Source organism: Plodia interpunctella, chromosome 3 (assembly GCF_027563975.2).
Source record: "Plodia interpunctella isolate USDA-ARS_2022_Savannah chromosome 3, ilPloInte3.2, whole genome shotgun sequence".
NCBI lineage: Eukaryota > Metazoa > Arthropoda > Insecta > Lepidoptera > Pyralidae > Plodia > Plodia interpunctella.
The window spans coordinates 3,731,679-3,756,270 of record NC_071296.1 but is presented as its reverse complement, the minus strand read 5'-3'; the positions used below and the strand labels follow the sequence as shown (position 1 = coordinate 3,756,270).

At 34.0% G+C, this 24,592-nt stretch overlaps 3 protein-coding genes across 23 annotated transcripts in view; 1 reads left to right on the top strand and 2 right to left on the bottom strand.

Moving 5' to 3' along the window:
* CLIP-190 (Cytoplasmic linker protein 190) overlaps window positions 1-16,073 on the top strand; it is a 45,129-nt gene extending 29,056 nt beyond the window's left edge. For 15 of the 19 annotated variants that reach the window (XM_053769812.1, XM_053769811.1, XM_053769804.1 and 12 more), the window contains 11 exons: window positions 1,596-1,652; window positions 7,751-7,891; window positions 8,932-9,063; window positions 9,421-9,441; window positions 9,924-10,095; window positions 10,182-10,538; window positions 10,615-13,433; window positions 13,661-13,800; window positions 14,327-14,467; window positions 14,891-15,057; window positions 15,619-16,073. In XM_053769812.1, the coding sequence (XP_053625787.1) occupies window positions 1,596-1,652; window positions 7,751-7,891; window positions 8,932-9,063; window positions 9,421-9,441; window positions 9,924-10,095; window positions 10,182-10,538; window positions 10,615-13,433; window positions 13,661-13,800; window positions 14,327-14,467; window positions 14,891-15,057; window positions 15,619-15,665 (4,194 nt within the window). In that variant the 3' untranslated portion in view covers window positions 15,666-16,073. The remainder of the gene's footprint in view (window positions 1-1,595; window positions 1,653-7,750; window positions 7,892-8,931; window positions 9,064-9,420; window positions 9,442-9,923; window positions 10,096-10,181; window positions 10,539-10,614; window positions 13,434-13,660; window positions 13,801-14,326; window positions 14,468-14,890; window positions 15,058-15,618) is intronic. The other 4 variants (XM_053769817.1, XM_053769814.1, XM_053769809.1 and 1 more) reach the window with 1 other exon arrangement.
* A 963-nt stretch (window positions 16,074-17,036) lies between these two features.
* Window positions 17,037-18,533, bottom strand: Polr2J (RNA polymerase II subunit J). The gene is made up of 4 exons (XM_053769822.2): window positions 18,284-18,533; window positions 18,111-18,200; window positions 17,574-17,748; window positions 17,037-17,169 (listed from the first exon to the last, which is right to left on the bottom strand). Exons 1-4 carry the CDS (start codon window positions 18,334-18,336, stop codon window positions 17,134-17,136), a joined length of 354 nt encoding a protein of 117 aa, XP_053625797.1. The 5' UTR covers window positions 18,337-18,533; the 3' UTR covers window positions 17,037-17,133.
* A 1,734-nt stretch (window positions 18,534-20,267) lies between these two features.
* The window catches only part of Syx1A (Syntaxin 1A), a 47,483-nt gene continuing 43,158 nt past the window's right edge, over window positions 20,268-24,592 (bottom strand). The window contains exon 9 of one of the 3 annotated variants that reach the window (XM_053769793.2): window positions 20,268-24,380. In XM_053769793.2, the coding sequence (XP_053625768.1) occupies window positions 24,123-24,380 (258 nt within the window). In that variant the 3' untranslated portion in view covers window positions 20,268-24,122. The remainder of the gene's footprint in view (window positions 24,381-24,592) is intronic. The other 2 variants (XM_053769799.2, XM_053769798.2) reach the window with 2 other exon arrangements.

Genomic DNA, 24,592 nt, shown 5'->3' with positions numbered 1-24,592 from the left:
CATGCCGCCGCCGCGCACTCACTTCTCCGGTTTCGGGAAAAGCTACCATTTCTCTTGCGTGTCGCCCTTTCAATTCACTTATCCATACGTTGTTTATATTTGAACGCCTTGCCATGGTCAGACGATCGATTAATTTATCGTTTCCGTCCTTGCTCGAGATTCGTATATTTAATATTTGTTTTACTTAGAAAATTCAATGAAAATTAAGAACAAAATAAAGGTGAGACACACAAGGAAATGGTCATCATGTAGAGGTATTAGCTTTTCGTTTGCATGATTTTGTTTGGTCTGTAGCTGGCACCCCTTGGTTTGGCCCTTGTTTTTTTATTAACTTTATTTGTCTTATGTCCTTTGTTTTCGATTCACTATTTGTTTGTATTTTCGTACACAACATAAGTGACTCTTATATTTATTATATTTTTAGTGAATCGTTAACATTATCAAGTAGTGATCCTATTCGTTTAGCTTGTAGGACGCTTACCCATTTTATTCAGTTAGTTTTCTAAAGACTGCAATAGTTATATCCTATGATGCGTAACAATTTATGATTTTAGGCTGTGATATTATTTTATAAGGTTCTAGGTCTATGATATATATTGAGTGTTTGTAAAAATTAACAATCCTGTTGCCAAAGCCCACTAATACGTACAAGTATATTTTCATGCGATGTTTGGACGCTTAGTGTTGTTTGTGATACAAATATAACACAGAAAAAAGCTCAACACAAGCAATTTATATAAATTAAGTAAAATGAATTTGTGCGTTCCCAGATTTCCCCGAGGCTTTTATGGCCGGCCTTGATGGGCATTGTTTCACAACCCTTTTAAATTTAATTAGTATTCTACATTAGCTCCTTTTGGCATCAGCTCGAATTTCCCGTGATATTATTGTCATTTGAATCTCATTATAGATTTGAATAAAGTAACTAAAACTTGCTCATTTTGCTATTGGTATTTAAATTCCTATTTGGTATGTAGCGTAGATTTCTATTTTGTTACTTACATCCATTCATACAATATTTATCGCACCTCAGACTATCTACATATTCTACGTCATTACATAGAATAGAATCTATTAGATGTTTAGAGCTTTTTTACTTGATTTAATTTGCCAAATTCGACGTTAGACGTGTCTGACATGCAACGTTGAGCATTACTCTGTATTTTCAAGTTGTTTTGAAAATGCATCGTAATTTGATATTCAACTATATAGTGTTACACAAGTGCCTTGTCCAACGTGTTACTTGTCAAACAAGTAACATTGATGGACATCCTTTTAATTTGTTGTAAATGAGAATGGGTCATCATAACACTGTTGATGTTGACACAAAATGCAGGGAGAATATGGATCTTTCTGTTTTAGTGTTCAAGTTACTGCTAGTTACAAAAGCTGTATTGATAACTGTTGTGACAGACATTTTCACTACTTTAGCAAATTGTATTTATTAAGCATGATCATGACGAAATTAATATGAATCATCATCATCAAGAGTGTTATAACCAGCCTCGACGCACTATACAGTTGAACAGAGTGCGCTAACGCGTGTTGTTTTCCCCATGTTTGTTATTGGCACTGTCACTAACGGCACGGCGCAGCGAGTCGGTGGTCCGCGAGCCTCCTCCACCCCGGTGTCGGCGAAGAACGCCCTTCAGGTACAGTACCCCACCATCGCTGCAAGGTAAACTCCTCAATACGCGTCTGTAACAAATTTCAAATGTCGAACGAATAAGCCTATTGGTTCGAATATTTGAAGCTAATTTCGTGACAAATTCAAGGTGCACCGAAAATATTTCAGTGCAATGCGAATTACCGAATTTATGGTTAGAGTTTGGAACTGACAGAAAATTTGTTGCACCTCTTTCCATCGCTACGTAAGTTTGAAAATAAAGAAAGTGTAAAAAACTTTTTTCAGATTGATGAACAAAATTTTTTGATAAACGAGTACCACAATGACAAAATTTATTATTACGTATCAATTCCATTCAAACTAATATTTTTTTAGTTAAAGTTTAGTCAAAACTCTAACGATAAATTCAGTAACTTGTATTTTCAGCGCACCTTGAATTTATGACAAGTTTTCAAACACTCGAACCAGTAGGCTCTAGTTAGCCATTAGTTTGAAGTTTGGCACACGGCCGAGGTGACTTGAACCGCTAGCAGCGATGAGGGCTTCATTCCGACTGTTTCGTACTTTAAGATCGATTTCCACCAATGGAACAAGGAATGCTATGTGACCTTATGTTTTTCTTGATATTGAATTGTAATTACTGACAAACTAAAACTATAACAGAATTTGTTAAGCTCACTTTTTGATTGTTTTCTCAACAGTTTTATGTTGCAGAGTCACGAAGGGTTTGACGAGATGGCGCACGATGTCGCTCCTCAAACTCTTGTACTATATAGTTACTAACTAGACGACAATATTTGTCCGTTTCGCGCACTTTATAGTACAAATTACTACTATTTTCCACAGTACACCTCAACTCTGATATACTTAAGTACATTCGAACGCTATGAACTGTGATATTGTTTGGTTTTTAATATTATATTTTCTATTTATTTACAAAATCCAATGTATTCACAGAATTATTCAAACTGTTGTTAGTGTATGATTTTTAGGTTTAATCATGACCAGTGCCTGTAAGTTACGATGATATTCATAAATGTAAGTTTTATCCATTACGATCATTCCCTTGCTTTTATATAGTTTTACACATTTTAGCATTAATACTTCGATAATTTATTAAATATATGTTCTCGGTTTTAGGATAACATAGACTACATTTAATCTAATTGCTAATATTTTTCTGTTAAAATTATTATGATATGTGACAGTTAATTAAATTAATAAAGGAATGTGTGTGAATTTTAATAATAAAAGTTATGGAATTTTTTGTGTATTATTGCCCTGTCCTATTTAAACGGTTAATAAAGATTTATTATTAACTTATATGTTGTTTTATTGCATAACGCTGTATTTAGCTTACCCGTACTAATAATAACAATTAATGTTTATTAAACCTTTCAATCCTGGAGATATTAAAAACAATTGAACAAAAATAGAATAACAATCCGATCGGGACGCGCCGGAACTAAAAGGTCAAACGAAAATAAGTATTTTTAGTAATGCTTGAAAATCTATCTAGCAAACTCGAAAGTCTTAAATTCTCATCTGATTGTCATGGACCTACTAAGAATTTATATATTTTCTTAACCATCTGGTATTATTTATGAGTTCAGCAATATTTTAGCTTATGTTGAAACAATATCTGAGGTTAGATCATAAAATAATTTGCAATATAGTAAATTGTTATAATAATAAAGAGAAATAGAGGTCCAAATGTAGTGGAATTATATCTAGTATAAAGCAGCAGTATTATCTATCTGTAGGAACTAAGCAGTAATCTTGGAAATGTGTAAATATAAAACTACATCACCAGTCCCAAAGGCACTTACTTGAATAATAAATGTATTAATAATGCTCAGATACTCTGTATGCCCCATTTGGTTCCATAATACAGTTTTTTTTTTTTTTTTTTATCTTTATTTAGGCAACAAACAGTCGTTTACAAAAATAGAAATTTACATAAACTATGAGTACAATTTAAAGACCTATAGTGCCCTAAAGTGCTATATTTATATAATAAAAAGGGTTAATTACATGGCAGGAATTTGTAAATAAAATTAACTTAGCGTAGCTTTCCGCTGTTGCTGGGGACATAACAGTGTTAGGTTAATTAGGTTTGTTATATAATTATAAGTTTGTTATAAAATTATATTACTATCAGTTATTATGAACTAGATTGAAAAATGAGTTTTAATCGTTTTAGAGTAGTATTTAATAGATCTATATTTCTATATTCTTTATTATATATGGTGGTGGAACGATGTATAAATGAGTTACGAGTATAGTTTTTGTGTAAATGTGGAGGAGAGAAAAGTGGAATTTTACGTGAGGGACGTACAGGTAAACGCCTAGGAGTAACAAAGGAAATTTTACTCAGAAGTACATCCTAGTCACATATGCACAGAACTACTTGTGTAGGTGTAGGGTAGGTGGCTTTTAAATATGCAAGTTGGGATAGCTCGGAAAATGGAAATAAGACTATTATTATAACACAGAGTAGGTAATTAATAGGAACACTGAACATTATAAAGGCATGTTTAATGTCGCCTATACTCGAGTGGACAAACAGTTCGCCTTGGCGGATTCGGCATTAACTGCCCCAAGTTCTCATACTGCGCAAGTTCATTCATTCGCGTCTGCAAGTGTTTGAATTCGATGACACTTTGTAGCCGTCATATAATATATTAAATGTATGATTGCAAACAAGGAATAAAAGTTAGTTTTTCACAACTGGTTTTGAAATTCAGCAGCCAAGGTGGCCGAAAGGGAAAACGCTTCTTCATAATGGAAAGTCAAAGAAAAATGTATTCTTATCACGTCCTATAATTTCTAACTTTCGAACGGTTATATTACGTATGTAGTCAACTGCATATTAATACTTCACTAGGTATGTCTCTCATCCTCGCGTGCTCCCCATTCGCGGCTGTGACGCCCCGAAGACTAGATCGCGTAGAAGATATTGAATTTTGAAAATTTGGCTGTGATTTTAACACCTGGCAGCTTGCCTGACGTAGGTTTACTGGATGCTACGATAATAGTAGCGAATATGTGAAGCTTGCTGACACGTTTAATCTTAAGATTATTTTTTTAATACGTGACGTAATAAGATACTTACAACTTTAAGCTGTGTCTAGCCAGTTAGCCACCCTAAAGTGGGTGCAATGCGCTTCACCCCACTGTAACCAAACCCCGCAAAGGATATCCTGCAGAGAAATGCGATCGATCCATTCGGTCTATGTCAGCATCTTTGAGGCTTTAGAGCTTAGCATTTCGTATTTCATACATTTAATGTATTTTAACATTCAATCAATACTCACCAAATTATCTATTTTACAGGATATCTCTCCCTCTCTCTCATTTGAACGTATTCCCTGTTTCATCCTCAGCTTTTGAGCGTTGGCGCCCAGGGTTCGGCTTTCCTACTTTTTCGCCTCTTTTCCAAGACCATCTTGTATATTTTTACTACATGATGATTTTTAATTAATGTGTGTTACACAAAACTACAGAATGTATTTCGAAAAAAAATAATAAAGAACGTAAACCTGATGCGTTTTATCCAAGTGGTAATTATAATTATAATATGAAAATACATTTCGGCCCTACAAATGTTATATGGCCTGTACACTTTTCAATTCCATAAATTTGTACTCTAAAATAAAAATATTCTGGCTCCAAGCAAAGTGAGGTGTGACGTTGCGAAATATGTCGCGTTGCGATAGCGATACAACGCATTTTTGCTTGCAGTTCAATATTATTCTATTAGAAATATATATATTATTCTATTAGATTGCTACGTCGCAAAATGCTCAATGAAGCCTACAGATATAAGCCCCTTTGACCACGGACCCTGAAAGGTAAATAGATTACCTTGCATATTTTAGTTATTGTTTTTAACCCCGGCCTGAGTGAGACTCAGATCTAAATGAACCCAAAAATAACCGTCATAACTGAGCATATTATTCGTTCAAAGAAAAATAAAATCATGCGTTATTCATATGAACGAAGAAAGTCTGACTCTTGCCAAGATCTACGAACCATGTTCCCGTAACTGTCCTCTACTAGAAAAGTTATTGCGGGATACATATATGGGATATGTTAATGTAGCTTATTTATTACAATCTCTACTGAATTGATATAATCGCCCATACAAACTTTACCACAGCCAAACATGGACTTTGGCTTTTTAAACTCTTGGCTCTGTCTACCCCGCCAAGGATAAAGACGTGGTGATGTGCTGTGTAATGTTATGGTAATATATATTTACAAACAAGCTGTGTCCCGGGGCCCTGCTCGTGGTAATTTCGAGATGAGAACCAAAAATTGATTTGTTTGACTTTGATTGTATTACCTTAGCTTTATTTTTTTTATTAAGTTTCATTGAAATCCGTCCAGCAGGTTTTGCATGAAAGGGTGAAAAGTATAAACAAGCTAATATAAGTAATATAAATCAACGAAAAAAAAAATTATAAGTACAGATATCCAGTTTCAAAATTCAACGTGCGTGTATTTTGATAATCTGGAAATATATTGCGAAATACGTGACTATGACTGATGTCATTTGCATACAGATAGGGTTTTGGCAAAATAGATATTGAGTATGACGTATCTAAAATAGCTAGGTAATTGGTATGCTAAAGTTATACCGAATTCTTGCATGAATAATATTCTTATCAGGCACTGGGATTCAATAAATATTACTATGTATACGACGACGGAGAGTAATTAAATTCTAGTTTTAAATTCACAATAACCGCGCACAATTTGATTTTTTTTATACAAATGATGTACATATAAATCTATATTCGTTTATATTATTATGGTTTATTATCTTGTAAGTAAAGTATGTAAAGAAAATACATTTCGGCCCTTCAAATGTTATTTGGCCTGTACACTTTTTAATTCCATAAATTTGTACTCTAAAATAAAAATATTCTGGCTCCAAGCAAAGTGAGGTGTGCCGTTGCGAAATATGTCGTATTGCGATAGCCATACAATGAATTTTTGCTACCAGTTCAATATTCTACATCCAGAAGAGTATTTTTCAGAATTTTTTACGAGAAATGAGGTTGTTGCATGTAAATAAAATAGTGTGAAATGTACGAAAATATTGCGCAATACATCATTTGGAATTATTTTATCATGTCATAGCTGAAATCTTAATTGGAAAACAAAATAATTGATGTTGGAATTATGTCGATGTTTTTTTAAATAAATAATCAATAGCAGACTGCGTTATTCCAACTTATAATACAAACATGTGAGTGGGCGATTCTATACGCTTTTCATGGTAGCATACACGGAATTTTATATCACATTGTTGAGAATAGAATAATGATGTTATTTTGCCATCGAATATTAAGTATTATCTGTGTTTATAATTATAACGTGGGTGGCGCAGACGTTATTAAATTAGCATCTCAGTGTTAATGCCGTGTTACATATGATCTCACTTTTTAACCAACTTCAGAAAAGGTAAAAGTTTTTTGTTCGTTTTATTAATTAAGAAGTGGCTACCATCACAGAGCGTGCTAACCTGTGTTGTTATTTTAAAGGTTTTTTTGGTACACACAACAGTTTACAATCAGAAATTCAAATATTAGAAGATATTGAGAAGAATCGAAGATCCCTTAGAGCACACGAAGTCTCCTGATAATCAGAAGCTACTCTAATGAAATAAATAATATTAAGCTATAATTTGGTATCGTTTGTATATGTGTAAACTTTGTGTTAGTTAGCGTTTTGTGTACTGTGGAAATGTTACATAGGTACTGTTAACGACAAAAGTTATGATTGTTATTCGTATTGTAACATCGTCTGTTTCATTGATTTTGACAAAATTACCTATATACCCGCCGTAACCAACTTTTGTCGCTAACAATACTTTCCTCGTGGAACTGATTGAGAGTTTACTGATTCGTAATTTTGTTTATAAAAAGACAAAATGTAAGAAAAGACTTACCTCTTATTCATAAAAAAGAAGTTAAAGCTTTCTATTATATCATAGTGTGTGCATATGTTTCGTCACATTTTTAGTCTAAAGCTAAGGATTTTGTATGAATAAGAGGGTGAGTATATGATGACTTATTATTAAACGTGATTGACATAAATGATAAAATTAAACAGGAGCTACTGCGGGAGAAGCAGCAACATCTAGAGCGGCTGATGCGCGAGCGAGAGCTGGAACGGGCAGAGGTCGCGAAGGTGTCGCTGCAAGCGGAGCGGGCGGAGAGTGCGCTTGCGCAGTTGAGGAAGGAGGCCACACAGGTAACTACATCTGTTCGAAATAAAGATAAACTGGCATAATACAAAGGCGCAGCTCATTGTCCTTTTTTTGAATCTGGATGCCGGCTATACACAATCGCCAAACAGTTCGCATACATCCGTCTACAGTCGATAGTGTGTAGCCGGCATTAAATTAAAATATATCAAGTAATAAATCTAAGGCTGCTTTCTTTCTCGAGAGAATTCTCGAAGTGTGCTCGTGCAATGCAAAAATATTGGCCATATTGAATTATCTACTAGTAGCATTTTAACACGAACATTTTTAATAAGTTTTACAAAGTTTCACTACTATAATATATTAACTTCATAGAAAGCCAAATAGCAGTGTCTGCTGTCAAGTTCAGGCTCCGTCAAATGCCTAGATTTCCCACAGCGTTCCATCTTCAAAAAAGTTTGTGAACCGCTGATCTAAGGTAATCCAAACGATACGCTAGAGGACGAGAAATCAGATCATGATTTATTGAATCACCATTTTGTTTGCGAGACATAAATCGTCAACAAATCCTACAGGGCAAGTCAAAAACCTACGTAACAAACCAGAGGAACGAAGATAGACCCTTGAAATAAATATTAATCTACTGAGAGTTTTAAGACAAGTTATTTGTAAATTTCCCCAAATGTGTCAGACGCCGCCGCTCAAAGATATAAATGGTGGTTTTTGTGAGGGAAATGGGAATATGGTCGGAATATTGGACAGCTCGAAGGATAGCTTTGTGTTTTCCTATTTCCATTTCTTGCCTTCATTTTTCATTTATAATAAGTATCTATCTATGTGAAACTAAAAGCATTCAATGGGTGTTATTCGCAGCTCCGCTCACATTCGTTTGACCTCAGCTCATTAACTACCTATATCTATTCCATATGTCACAATTACCTTTAATAATTTAATTCATCTTTCACTTCACACCAGTATTAGAAATAATTTCCATAACATTGCACATTATTTTGGTAAGCGTTAATTTTTGAAGTTTCATTTAATATGTTGAATGTTTGAAATTAGGATTGAATTGTTTGTGTTGCAGGCGAGCACCGAGAATGGCAAGCTCAAGCTGGAGCTGGACGCGATCAGCAAGCTGCTGGAGGACGAGCGGCAGAGGGTCGAGGACCTCATGTTCAGGAACGAGGAGGAGAACATTAATAAGGAGGATTACAATGTAAGTCGAGTTTTTGAATTTCTTTCTTTGTCATCTAATGTTATTGCTAACACCGGTGTCCGATTTTATTCAAGTTACTTGAAGGCAATGGGTAGTTGTAAAGTCATGTTTTACAATTACCTGGCAACGTACCGTCAGAGAAGGCAATGGCAAACCTTTTAAAGATTTATTATTTAAAGAATTTTGTCCAATATTTATTTTGTAAAAAGGATAACTTGTTTCGGAATATTCTTTCATGTGCTATCCATTAATCGATGGTCAAATGATCAAAGTTTCTAATTAATAAAAAAAACATCCTTTTATGTATAATGTGTAAGGGAATAATCATTATATTGATATTTTTCTTTGTTTTTTCAGAAATACAAGGATGCGATGGAAGTGAGTTAATTGCTTTTCTTTATCAATGTATTAATAATTGAGAAAATCTCATTTACGTAAAATACCGAATTCCACAAAGGAACAAGACCACACCGCACGGCTCCAGAGTTTAGACTGAGTTACAACGCTCGCATGTTCATTTTATGCCAACAGATATCTATGAGTCACTTTGCGGACGATTTTTTTTTTTTTTTAAAGAGACATTTTTATTTTATCGACAAAATTTAGCTAAAATGATAATAAACTGCATACTCGTCCTAAATGACATAATACTCTATTATTCTACTATATATTATAATCTACTATTATTTGGCCTTTTAATGATCCAAATATTTCACTAAAAGGCCAAATATGTAAAAATGTATATATTTATATTATATATTTCTATATTGACTACTCAAATTAAAGCCAAGCTTAAATTACTACAACAAATAGTGAAAAAATAAATATATTTACTATTTTCATACAACAAAACATTTCAGCAAGAGAAAACAACGCACCTCCACCGAATCCGCGAGTTGGAAGCGGAGGCGGCGCTGCAAGCGGCACGCGCGGTTTCGACCGCTGCAGCGCTTCAAGCGCTCGAGGACCAGCGCAGCGCTGAGGCTGCTGTAGTCGCTGACCAGCACAGAGAAGAGCTCACCGCAGCTCAGAGTAAGTCGATAATGATCCAATAGATTTTTAACAACATTTAATTATAAATCCACTCGTTAATTTAATTTCTATTTAATTACTTACAGCATTATCTTCAGAACTACAAAAACTTTTAGATGAAGCGTACGCTTTACTCAAAGAAAAAGAAAACGAAAAGGATTCTCTAGGAAAGAGTATGTCTGAGGAATTGACAAAATTAAAGACCGATTCTGAAAAAGCTTTAAATGAAGCCAAATCCAAGATGGCGGTAGCTCAAACCGAGTTTGATACACAAATATCTGTATTGACTGCTAATCTGCAATTGGCTGAATCAAAATTGGAAGCCGAGAAACAAAATGTGGAAAGATTAAATAAAGAAAAAAGCCAAACCATTACAGACCTAAACAGTAAATTGACCCAACTACAAGCTGCCGTTGATGATAAATCACTAGAATTAAATAGGGGTATGTTTGTGTATAACTAAATTACTATAAGAATTATGTTATTTTGTAAATATTTACTAACGAATTTTAATCTTAGTTCTAGGTGCCAGCAAGGAACATGAAGTTAATCTCAACAAAGAAATAACAAAGTTAAAAATGGAACTTAGTGCCAAAATTTTAGATTTGGAGCAGTTAGAAAACACAAAAAAGAAACAAGAAGCGGCTTGTAAATCTTTGCAAGAAGAAATTGCTCGCTTCAAGGACGAATATTCGAATAAAATAAACGAATATGAGGGTATAATAAATGAAGTGTCTCAACAAAATGACAAAAATAAAATAGAGATAGTAGAACTTCAGCAAAGTCTGTCCGCAAAAACGAAAGACTACGAAAGATTGCTTGCTGAAAGTGGCGATACAAATTCGGCGACAGATAAACTTATAACTGAATATAAACAAACAATTCATGAAAGAGACAAGGAAATAATAAAACTGAAAGACAACTTTGAACAAACAACGGCAAACTTTAATATCAAACATAGTAAAATTGCCGAAGAGCACAAAAAGGAAATAGACAATCGTAATATAAAAATTGAACAGTTAACTAAAGAAATTGAAAGTCATAAGCAAGCATTAGATCAAAGTAAAATCGAGTTTGATACGCTAAATTCAAGATTCATAATCAATGAAGATGAATTGAAGGCCCTGAAAGAGGAAAATGAAAAATTGAAACAATCTGTAGTTGACTTAAGTAATGCAAACAATGACCTTAAAACTAAATTATCAGCCATGGAACTTGAATTAGGCGAACAGAAACGTCAACTTCAAAGTACGCTTGATAAATGTGACGAATTACAAAAGGCCAAGGAAAAGGTTGAAACAGAATATTTGAATCTTACGGGACAAGCAACAAATTCTAACGAACAGTTCCATAAACTATCGCAACATCTTAAGGAAAGTGAAAAAGAAATTCAAGATCTTAAAGATAAATATCGAGATGCATCCAATAACCATGGCAGAATAGAACAAGAAATCAAGCAAAAGTTGTTTAAATTACAAGAAGATTTCTCTTTGGAACGAGGTCAGTTAGTCGAGTCTGTTAATAGTAATCTGGAAAAACTAAAAGTGGCTGAGAATCTAAGGAAAGAATTAGAAGCTAAAATACTTGAATCTAATAACAAATTAAGGGAGCTAGAAACAACTAATGACAAACTATTAGATGAAAATACAATACTCAAAACTGAAATCGAGTCGCTTAAAATAAAAGAACAAGAACTAAATACTGAATTTGAATCCATTAGAAAGAAATTAGAAGTCGACATCGACAAGTATAAAGAAGAGATATCAATTTTAAAGTCGGAAGGTGAAAGTTCAGAAGTAAAGTTAATGGAAAAGGTAGACCAACTGACAGAAGCACAGAATGATCTCAATAACAAATTAGAAGAGGCCAGAAAACACGAAGACTCCCTACAAAAAATATTGGATGATATGACATCCCAACTAAACGTCCAAAAGAGCCAATATGAACAAGAAATTGCTCAAGTTCAAATGCAACTGTCTTCAGTTAGTGAAGAATCAAATAACCATAAAGCGGAAGAAGTTAGACTGAAACATTTGTTAGAGGAAAAACATAATAGTATTAAGGAATTGACCCTTAAATTGGAAATGCTGGAAGTTGACCTCAAATCTAACATTGAAATAGTTGCTGAAAAAGATCGCCAAATAGCACAAGTTAATGATAAGCTAAATAAAACAACTGAAAGCAAAAACGGATTGGAAGAACAATTAAATAATGCCTTATTAGAATCGTCTAACTTGAAACAAAAATGTGAAAGCCTTGTAGCGAATTCTTCGGCAGAAGAATCCGTACTAAGGGAACAATTGAGTCAATTTGAATCCGTGAAAAAGGAACTGGCTGGGTTGAGTCAGGATAAAACATTATTGGAGTCAAAATATAATGACATTTTCGACGAACTAAATAAATTAAAAATAACGCACGAAGAAACAATTAAACAATTAAAAGAAAACATTGATTGCGAAAATGAAATAAGAAAATCTCTTGAAGAAAAGGAAAAGATACTGAAATCTCAAACTGAACGAGTAGTGATAGATGAAGGCAAAATAAAAATATTGGAAGAAGAAGCAACGAAACTAAAACAGGAATTGGCAGCTAAAATGGCACTAATAGAAGATAAGGATTCAAAATTGTCGACTCTTAAGGCCACGATACAATCCGGAACGGACGAAACTCAAAAGATAATAAAACAACTTCAAGATGAAAATGCCCAGCTAAATGAAAAATATAAATCTGATATTGACTCCCTGAATAAAGCTATGAAGTCATTACAATGCCAAATAACAGAACAAGAAAAGCAACTTGTAGAATTAAGTCAAGCGAGAGAAAAAATTGCCGAACTTCAACAGCAAGTGACAAAAACTGAACAAGACATCAAGCAACTCACAAGCATAAACGATGGTCAAAAATCTAACTATGAAGATCTGAACAGGCAGCTTCAAGTACAATACGACGAGTATAAAAAGGAAAGTAAACGCTCTAAGCACGATCTTAAAATTAAACTAACTGAATATGAGAAAGAATTGCAACAATCTAAAGAAAATGTTAAAACTGAAAAAGAACATCAAAATAAGCTTCAACAAAAACTATCCGAAGCTGAAAACAAAGTGGTAGAACTGACCCAGAAATTAGAACTAATAAACGTGCAACAAAGTACGGATGCCGAAAAAGATGCCAAATTAGAAAAGTTAACTTTAGAGTTACATGAAGCTAGGAAGTTTAATTCTGAAGCATTAGAAATTAGTGAAACTGCCATCAAAAACCTGAAAACTGATATTGAAAACAAAACGAAGGATTTAAAGCAGAAAAACGATTTGATTACCAAGTTACAGGATGAAGTGAAGGTATGTAAGGGCTTATTTAGTACTAGATTTAGGCCGGGGCTTCGCTCCCGTGGGAATTTTGAGATAAAATATAGCCTATAACAGCTTGGATAATGTACCTTTCTAATATTGAAATAATTTTTGAAATCAGTTCGGTAGTTTCGGAGATTTACAAATTCACATACGCTTACTTCCCTATAATAATAGTATATTTATTTTATATCCTGATTTAATGTTTTTTTTTTCAGTCTCAGAAAGCCAAAGTAGAAATAGCTGAAAGAGAAAAGGTCCTGCTACAGAAAGACTTAGCAACCAAAGTCAATGTACGAGACAAGAATGATAACAACGCAATGGGCGTATTGGGCCAAGGCGACAACGCTTCACAAAAGTAAGTATAGGATTTATTAATAACTTAAACGCGTCTGTAATTCTATTAGTCTGTTACCTGGAATATAATAAAGGAATCATAACAGCCATTTGTTGGGTAATTAATTCAAAATGTGCCGATGATGGTCCATCGGTTGAGACACCAGTCTGTCCAGCTTTGTCCTGCATCCTTCTCGAGTCACTTTTATACCAATCTGACTTAATAAATAATAGTTTTTATAGGCAATTGCAAGACTTTCTTCCGCTGAATGAAAACAATAATCAAAACTGCACACTGGCTGACTGTTTAATGCTTGGACATTAATTTTTGCTTCCGTTGATTATTTTTTTTTTAATAATAAGTCTTTTGCCAAGTTTTGTCTGTTCGCGATAAACTCAAAAACTACTGCACGGATTTTCATGTGATTTTCAACAATATATATATAGTATGATTCCTGAGGATTGTTTAGATGAATAATTTCTTATGTTTCTAGCTGAGTGAAGCAAGGAAGGACCACTAGTTTTTATTAAATAAATGTGTTTAACAGGATAGAAGACAAAGAGATGTTGGACGGACAAGTTAGCTTCCTGAACTCTGTGATCGTGGACATGCAACGCAAGAACGAGCAGCTCACGGCGCGCGTGCTGGCGCTCGAGGGCGGAGCGCCGGCGCCCGACCCGCCGCTCTTGTGAGTTACACATGTGTCAGCTAGCCCGCAGTTCGCCCGCGTTCACTTAGGGATGGAATACCCAAAAAATCCTCTCTTAGCGCACGTCTCTAAGACACTACCTTCTAGCCAAATTTCATCTTAATTGGCTCAGTAGTTTCTAGATTTTCTGATGATGATGAGTGTATGTTTTCCGCTTTTACAAATATAGATTCGATGATACTTAACTCTTGTTTTTTTCAAGTTTTATTATGTAAATAATCTTATGTCTTTTTATTATTTTACAGCAATACAAATTAAAATCGACTTTTTAGGTTAGAGGCTTACTTCGGAGACAGTGCACAGTATTTGTTTTTTTCTCCTTCGTTAACAGTGAAAAAATCTTTATCCATATTGCTATCTCTTTCTTTAAAGATCAAACGTTAATAGTCTATGATAACACAGCAACGGACGCAAGTCTCGTCCGGCGCCGCGGCTGTTCTGCGACATCTGCGACGTGTTCGATGCGCACGACACGGAGGACTGCCCGCGCCAGGCCGCGGAGCCCGCGCCGGAGCCCGCGCCGGAGCACAAGAAGCCTCCGCCCCGCCCCTATTGCGACATTTGTGAAGGTACCTCTACAATATTACACGAATACAAAACCCCTTATTTTTATGCCGGGTCCACACTATCGCGAACGAGTTGGCGGATTCGACATTGCTGGTTTTTCATTGGGGTAAATAAAAGTACTCATACAGACAATGTTCATGCATTCGCGTCGGCATCTGGCCGAGTTCGGCGATGGTGTGGCGGAGGCGGCATTACATATTATAAAAAAGTCCCCCCCATGTTGCTTCTGTCTTTGTGAACACATAAACTCAAAAATTACTAGGCGGATTTTTGTACGGTTTTCCCACAGACCATTTTGGGTTTTCATCATTTGTGTGATTTCTGGAAGGTTTAGGTGTATAATTTGTTATGGATTTGACGAGCCGCTAATTGCACACCTCTTTTTTCATTTTGAATAAATTTGAAACGGCCAAAATTAGTAGTTTTTTTTTTACTGCCATTTCACGTAATCACAAGATGCGTGAACATGTAGTTACTGGTATTTATTGATGGGAGCCCGAACAAATAAAAAGAAATTAAAGTTTGATTACTTTTGAATAACTTTTTTTTTATTTTGTTTTCAGTGTTCGGACATGCCACTGAGAACTGTGATGAAGAGGAAACATTTTAGACTAATATTTATTGAACATTAGAAATAATGTTACCGTTGTTGTTGTTACTCGTTTTATTTGGGTATTATTTATTATTATTTACCATCTACATGGTAAGAATTGTTTATTAGTTAAATTAGGATATTGTCTTTGTAAATAAGAAATTTGATCTTTTTAGATGATAATATGTTGATATTGCATGATATTTTACTATTACGGGTGAATGGCATGTTGTAATTATTTTTCATTTGCATTATCTGGATATAATGCATCTTGAGAATTCAATTTTAAGCACAAATCATTCAATTTCCATCACAATCGAGTTTTAACATCTACATCATATATATTAAAATAAAATAAAATTATGGCGATAAAAATAAACACCAAATTATAAACTTTTTATAAACAATAAATTTGAGAAAATTTTATGATGTTGTTTTATTTACTTTTGTTCACTTATTCAACCAAGTCAAGCGACGGGGGTAACATACCTACATATAATGTACGAATATAGTATACGAATGTAATTTTTAAGGTATAAATATTTTACATATTAGTGTCTTTAACCCTTTCACCGCCAGAGTCGGATTAATCCGACCAATGTTATCGTGTCCATTTCGCCTAGGTCGTATATATCCGACAAAATAGCTGTGTTTGTTTTTAGTGGCTTTACCGACTCGTCATGTTTTATATTGTCTTAAACTTGTTAATATATGAAGATATATTACATAAAGCAATCATTTGTAATGTCGTACACTTTTGGCTCGTATTAAAAAGCCATAAAATTAAGTAAGAAGTTAGGTGAGATAATATTCTCTTGTAATTGCATAGGTGCCAAACGCCCGCGTCGGAAAAATCCGACACTAGTGTCGGGACATTCTTCTAAGAGTAACATGTAAAAAATATGTATATCAAAGCAGTTCTCTTAATATTGACTTATTCAGAGAACAACAAATAAATTAATTACTAATACATATTTCTTTACAATAGTTACATAGTTTTATTAAATTCTTTTGAAAATAAGCAAATAAGTTGTCAAATGTCGACAATTTTTATATTGAGAATTAATAAATCATTAACAATATTCAATGGCTTTGCATTCAATTCTTTCTACTACTTACCAAAAGTAAAAAAAATGTTTACCCCGGGTTTAAGCACAGATTATTAATTAACATCGCGCTGCAACAAATTTCGATATTATTTATCGATATTTAAATAGGTAAATTACATACAACCCTCTTTGTAGTAGGTATTTTTTTCTTTTTTACTGAGCTGGGCGCTGGGGGCACGACAGCTGATAAAATGGACAGCTGATAAAATGCCAAGCGGTTAATAGGTTAATTGGGGTCCTTTGTAGGCTTTGGCAAATAAATGAAATAAAATTAAGATCATTAAATAGACAAAGAATGTATTCTCCTTAATTCAAATCTTAAAAATCTAAATTATTTCTTAGTCACAAAATTGATTAACCTAATTAATTAGGGTATTTCAGTCCAATCCATCCTTCTTCTCTTTGATTGCTTCCTGAAAAAAAAAAGTGTTAGTCAATCAACATTTAGTTTTTTTTTTTTTTTTCAATATTTTAGGTCACATGGAACTGTTTAGGATCTCTTATTTATCATTAGCTGAAGCATTTGTGCTGAAGCATTTTGGTCACAAATTCTATCACAGTGGAAGTCATTGAGAATCCAAATAATTTTGACTCTCAACTATCATCTCATTGAACTGCATCCACTGCCAAGTGCTTGCTCTTGGAGAAGAAAATAAATTGTAATACTGATGACCTAAGTGTTATAAAGAGAAGTGTTTCTGATTTAGTTAGACATTCTATTCTGCAAATCAATATCAATGCAACAATTATGAAAATAGCTAAATCATATTATTTAGTAGTAAAAGATAAGATTAAGTTTATAATATTCATTACTAACTTTAAATCTCTCTTCAAACAGAGAGAGCTCGGACGTGAGGTCAGTGATGGCATTCATGAAGGCCTCCTGAGGAGTGTAGTCGGATGTGGTCTGAATGCGAAGGACAAACTTGTGCTCCAACGGATGTGGGACTTTGTAACCAGCAAACAATACTTTTGGGTCCTTTAGCAGTTGGCTGAAATCCAGAAAGGATTAAATAAATGGACAACTACCAACAGCCCACACTGCACTGAGCTTGTCTGTGGTCATAAGTACAAATTAACTTGCACTGGGAATCAAAGTCATGTTAAGCCCAGATTCTGGTATAAACTGGCGGTTTAAATAAAAGTATTAGTAATTGTGTATAGGACTACTATAATTTTGTACAATTATTGTAAAAGAACAATCTTTAGAAGTAGATTGAGTGAATAAACCAGGTAATGTTCTTAGATACGATAATTTAATTGTCAATTTGAAAAGGGCAGGTGTTACCAATTAGGTTGTAAACTAATTTTGTTCAAGAAGGTTGTTTATGGTTTTATGAGATAAGGCGCTTACTGTCTAATCATGTTTCCTAGGGTGTGATCTTCCTTGTTTACTGTAAATATTGCAGCATTAGTTACTTTTGTGTCTTCTTCTTTTTGAACCCTGTAAATGCATATAAATTTAAAGTTAAAACAGTGAAACTATGCAGACCTACGACTGTATAAACATTCTAGATAGATACAAACTTTTTCTCTCCGTCGTATAAAAGAAATGACTCGAAGGTTGGAGGTGCATTCATTGTAACAAATTATGCTTTCAGTTCAAACTTTGTTTTACTGTCTCACTACACTTTAATACAAGTAGTAGGTACTTCAAGTTACGAGTGTTAGTAGGTATTTCAATTACAAATTAGAATTAAAAAAGAAATTCTTGAATTCTTGTATTTCTTAGCTCAGCTTGCTTAGTTTAACTTGACATTGACAAGTTGTCTTCTGCTGCAATATGCTGCCCAAATCCCCACTGCATTGCATTTCGGCAAAATAGTTGACATTGACGTATATTTGACAATTTTTTTTTAAACAGCCTATAATGATAGGCTGTTTAAAAAAATATGTAGCAGCATGGGTTACTTACTCAAACTCAAGTATTTTTATTAAGTGTACAAACATCGAAACAGCTAGGCTCGTGTATTACAGCTACTTTCATAGCATAATGTCTTACGGATTATTGTTATGGGGTAATGCAGCTGATATAGGAAAAAATTTTGTTTTACAGAAACGAGCAATTCGTTTTATTTATGGGCTTTTAAGCCACGGGATTCCTTACGAGAATTATTCAAATCGATAAATATTATGACTGTTGCATCTCAGTACATCTTCGACGTACTTATATAAAATGTTAAATCTAACTTACACCTGTATAAAACATTGAGCGATGTTAACAGTGTAAACACTCGTAATAGGCATAAACTTTGTATGAACAGATTCCGACTTAAAAAGGTTAGGCGATCTTTCGTGGGTCAAAGTGTAAAATTGTTCAATAAACTTCCTGTAGAGGCTATTAACTTGCCAATGCCAAACTTTAAATCATATATTAAGAATGCTTTAATGGCTAATGCTTATTACACAATTAGCGACTATTTAAATGATAAAAAACCTTGGACCCTTCCTAAAACTTCTACCTCTCACACTTGATCTTACCTTTTTATTATTATTTATATATTTTCTTGACATTTTTATTACATATATTTTGACATTTACTTGTAAAACATATACGTGATTTGTGATCTTCAAGTGTCTGAAAGTAACATAGGTATCTATTATGTTAGATTATGGAGATCGAGTATGTCATGCACACTCAAATGGTCAAACCGGTAGCGGCGTCGTGGATCGGGTCGGGAGGTTCCCTCTATTGTGGTTGAGCTTCGCGATGGCTGACTCACGCGTCAACTCGTGAACGGGTGCTGGTCGGGAACTGGTCAGCTCGATCTTTTATTATTTTTTTTGTTTGGTTAATTATACATATATATATATATATATATATATATATATATATATATATATATATATATATATATATATATATTCCTTTCATCAGCACTTGATCACAATCATAATATGTTTCAGCATACCTTTTGACCATGTTCTTTATTGTGTACTTACATTTGACGTGAAAAAGTGCCTGTGAAGGCCTAATTTCTGAATAAATTATTTGATTTTGATTAAAATAATTTGAGTTTTAGTAGAAATATTTTTACTTTATATTACATCCAACGTAACAATAAAAATTATTAGGTTTTGCTCCAGTAGGTATTTTTATACAAAACCTGAAAACAAAGTAGGTAAGTCCCCGTGTAAAGGTACTACACTATTCTGTTTAATGAGTTTAGATAACTTTAATAAAAATGATGAGTATTTATTATATGTATGTACCTACTCTCAGGAGCATACTATAGTGAATTAATTTCTTATTATTTACTTTTAGTTTCTGGCTAACATTACACTGGACACGCAGTTTCCGGTATTTTGTGAAGCAGATAGTGCCTCACTGGAGGTCCTCTTTTGAGCATAAATTAATAACTGCATGTTTTAGAACAGAAGGAAACGACGGAGATTTGCCCTCATTCGGTAAAAGTTTATAGGTACCTACCATTACCATATAGGTGATACTTACCTAGGTTGTTTTTTGACCAGAAGTATTTGATACAGGATATAGAAAAAACAAAACACATTTACAGCAGAAAACACCGTTTATTTTATAATTATGAGAGAATTTCAGATTGATAACCTACGTACAGAATATGACTATAAAACCAATCTAATTTGAATTTTACAATGTGTCCAGAATATCACTGTTAATTTGTAATACAACATTTTAGTATCGAAATATTGATAGTTGTCAGTGTTCCTTTACAAGAAGATTACAAGACAATATCATAAAGAGGGATACAATTTTAATATATAAATTCTGAAATACTTATATAGGTATAAGAAACTTTCGTAGAATCATACTAAACTATTTTAACATTTCTGTCTAAACTAAATAATATAAAAAATCAACATGAATTTAATTAAACAATAAACTCTAATAGGTACATTCAATGTTTCACATTATTTAACGGCAAGCAACATCAATAAGTCGGAATGAATAAAGCACGAATTTAAGAAAATGTATAATTTTACGAACATTTAACTACAATCGAAGTCTAGCGACTCTACCGAATAAATAAGTGGACGCAGACACACGAATGTATAATGCCATTTGAAGAACAGCGTTACCATACCAAGAAATAAAACATAATACGGTATATTTAAATTAATCGTGCCCACAACAGTCTGGTGGTCGATTGCAGATGGTTCTTTATAAGAAACTAAAAAGCACGATACTTCCATCATATTATTATAGTTTATTTCTGAGTAGGAGCGTTGCGTCCATTTAATGCACTTTATTATACGTGTACAGCGGTAATAACATGCTAAATGCAGATGCTGGCCCCTTTATACCAGTGTGTGTCCGCGTAAATAGACAGCGAAGTTCTGTGGGGTTTCTTTCAACGTTTTATGTAATACATATAGCACAATATAGCAAATTTGTTTTAGTGAAAGCTATGCGCTGGTAAACATTTCAACAAAACTATAGCAACCTTAAAAATAAATAGTTTTTTTATTATTATTAAAAGTTATCACTGTAAAATTATTTCCAACCATTTTCGTTACCTCGACGTTGCATTTGTACTTACATCTATATATGACTGTCTCCAAAATTTTAATTGCGATGACGTTAATCTTAGCATACTCAATTTTTTAATTTAGATTTTAATATTGGGACTTTAATGTTAAATTGAGCATTGATAAACTATCGTCCGTCGTGTTGGGATGTTTTTTCTCTAACTGTATGATCTTAAAACAATGATTAGTATAAGTATTTTTTAATGCAAATAAGGAACGATTTACAAAAATAAAATAATGACTACAAAAAGCAAATGTTCAGGCTATTTATATCTATTAACATTAAAATGGGTGAATAAATAATTTCTTAAATACTTTTTACAACTTTGAATGTTCGTTGTTCCTTATATTCACCCAACAAAAATATTTCAACGAGAAATAGATTACCAATTGAAAGAGCTACGTTTTGAATGCCTGTATTGATATAATTTAAGTGTAAGTACATAGTTACTTAGTTTTATAACATTATTATTGAGAATAAGTGTTTAAGTTAACTTCATCCATCCAATAATGAACACAAATTGTTAAATAAGCTTAATAAACAGCACGGTTAATTACTTTTGAATACGTTTAACACTTACTAGCTATCGTCTGTTAATGTAATAAAACGCTATAAGAATTGACACATAAGTATATAAACTATACTAATTGTGTACTTATACAAAATTAGCAATCCAATCAACAATATGCATAACTATTGATTAAATTGAGACTTGTTAGAACGTTGTGTCGTGCCGGGCGTCGCGTCGTCGGCAGACACAGTAACCTCATTTATGTATGACAGAGGAATACAACTGCAATACGATTATCTGAATAATAGAGATCATTGAAAGCTGACTAGAAGTTTGTTATGACTACTCTAACACGTTATAATACAAATATGTTTTGTTCCGGAGGGTCTCCGCTCCGGAGCGAGCGCTCCGCGCTTGCTTGTGCGAATGTGCTCATCGCGGAACACAAGAGAGAATAGAAAAGTCACCAGTAGTTGACACCATTTGTATGACAAGAGGCTACACGCAATTTGTTCAATTCAATGAGACTTCGAACTCCGACAACATCGTATAGAATTTAGCTCTATCATTTTATGATAGTCTGTACCACGGATAAGTACATATTTGATTTTGTACTGTCGTAGCTCAATACTAAACAGCACACGTGCCTTCCGTTGTAATCTCTCTTGTGTTCCGTGGTATTCCCGGCGTCAAGGTGTCGGCGGTGAGCGGTGGGATCTCTACCATTAACGTTAGATTGGTGTCAGGTACGCGGCCTCGCCTCGAGGCCAAACTTATCTCTAGAGTATGATCAGATGCAACTAGCGCGAGTCAGCGCGTGTCGCGGACGCCGGCGCTGGCCGCTCGGAAGACAGGCCAACCAAATTGACTGGCGACTGGCAATGCGACTGACCACACTTTACAATGAAGCTACCGAGAGAAAAGGTATCACCTATATTCTCTACCGTTACGAAGGCAACTAGATGAAATCCTACTCTTAAGGATAAAAACTCTAATTATGCTATAAATGTTAAAATTAACATTGCTTCATGTCCTTAAATGCGCAATCGCATACTAAGATGAGTCGACACGAGGCAGGGCGGCGGCGCAGCGCCAGGGAACTTAGTGCCGTTAACCTAGCGGTTCGCGCTTCACCACCTATCAACAATATGCCATTTACGACCACTACATAATATTAAACCTTCGCAAATATAATTTAATTATTATTTATAACTTTATTTTCTTATAGGAAAATGCTAATATATAATGTTGGTGCTTAAATTTTCGAGTGATAGTTCTCTACGACAATGTAAGTAAGTAATAGTACAAACATAAAATACTGTTCGATAACTATTCTTATATTGCTGACTGGTATTTCAAATTCATTTAAAATTTTACCCTAGCTAAAACGGCTAAGTTATGTTTTACTGTACAGCGAAGACAGCGAAGTGTCTTAAAAAGGTATGAAATTAAAATAGATACTTTATTCAACTATAATATAAATATACGATCGAAAAGCGCCAAAAGTATTGTATTAATGTATTACTATTATATTGAAAAGTTAATTATTCTTACGGTTTTAAAAGTTACACTCACAATAACAATTCATTATTATTATAAAGTTAACTAAACAACAACTGCATCTACTATCACACATTCGAAAGTTTAAAACAATTTTACAATTGTAATCGAATTTATTATTGCTACGGCGACGGCACGCCGGCGCGATATGCTGTCAGCCGAGAGCGACCGGAGGCGGCAGCGGAGGCACAAGCCATGCCACCTACCAGATGATTACCGAACAGTGAAGGTTTGAAGGTTAGTGAAGAATAAACTATTTCCATTTTTGAAAATACCAAAGTTTTCGGCTTAATTTCACAAAAGTCGAGACTCAAGATTATCATCTAATTTCTATAACATTACCTCGTGCTATACGTTTCGTCTACCTACACCCTTCCCTTTTGCTAGCGTACTTAGCACCGCGCCGCCACTTAGCGGCCGCTCTCTCCCATCGGTCCATGACCGTACTCATTCAACCCGAGTTCACTTGCTCCTCGAACGTAACCCTAACGTGAGATAGTACCTAATCTGATTTGAATCCATAAATACTGATTTGATACTTGGAACGTTTCTACATTGCGGTATTTTGTGACAGCTCTTCATAAGTGTTAAACTATAAGAATATCAAACGGATCATGATTAAACCAAACATTTTTGTCAATATTAGTATCCTACTTAAAACTAACTCGAGCGACAAATCACTTTGGATTATTAATGAGTAGGTAGGTAGTGAACTGGGATTTTGTAGATAAACGATTTGACGAGAACAGCTTAATTGTTATGCGTGTACTACAAATTTGTACGTACTAAATATATCCTGGATTATTGCATCCTAAAATTATTTGATTAAACGAACAATATAAGCCAGCGTGGGCGAGTTTGACCAACTTCGACAGTGGGTGTCGAGTTGGCGTCTGTTGTCGATAACGAGACGAGACTGTATGCGAAGTGATAACTGATGACGATAGAACGCTTGGTTGCGATGATTTGTTCCGCAGCGTGGTGTTGTAGCCAGGCGATTGCAGGCACCAGAATATGCGACGTTGTCTTTTGCTTGAACGGTCCTAGAAGCGCAAACAAGTATGAGATTGAGTTGAAACACATTGCGAAATTGCAATAAAACACTTCATCAGATTTGTTTTTCAGTTTTGTACGAATTTAAGTTTAAAGGTAATTAGTATTATAGTGTACTACCTATTTCAATAAATTTAAAGTTAAATGAAACTGATAAAGCACTTATTCTATATTAGTAAAAAGCAGTAGCATTCCGATTTTA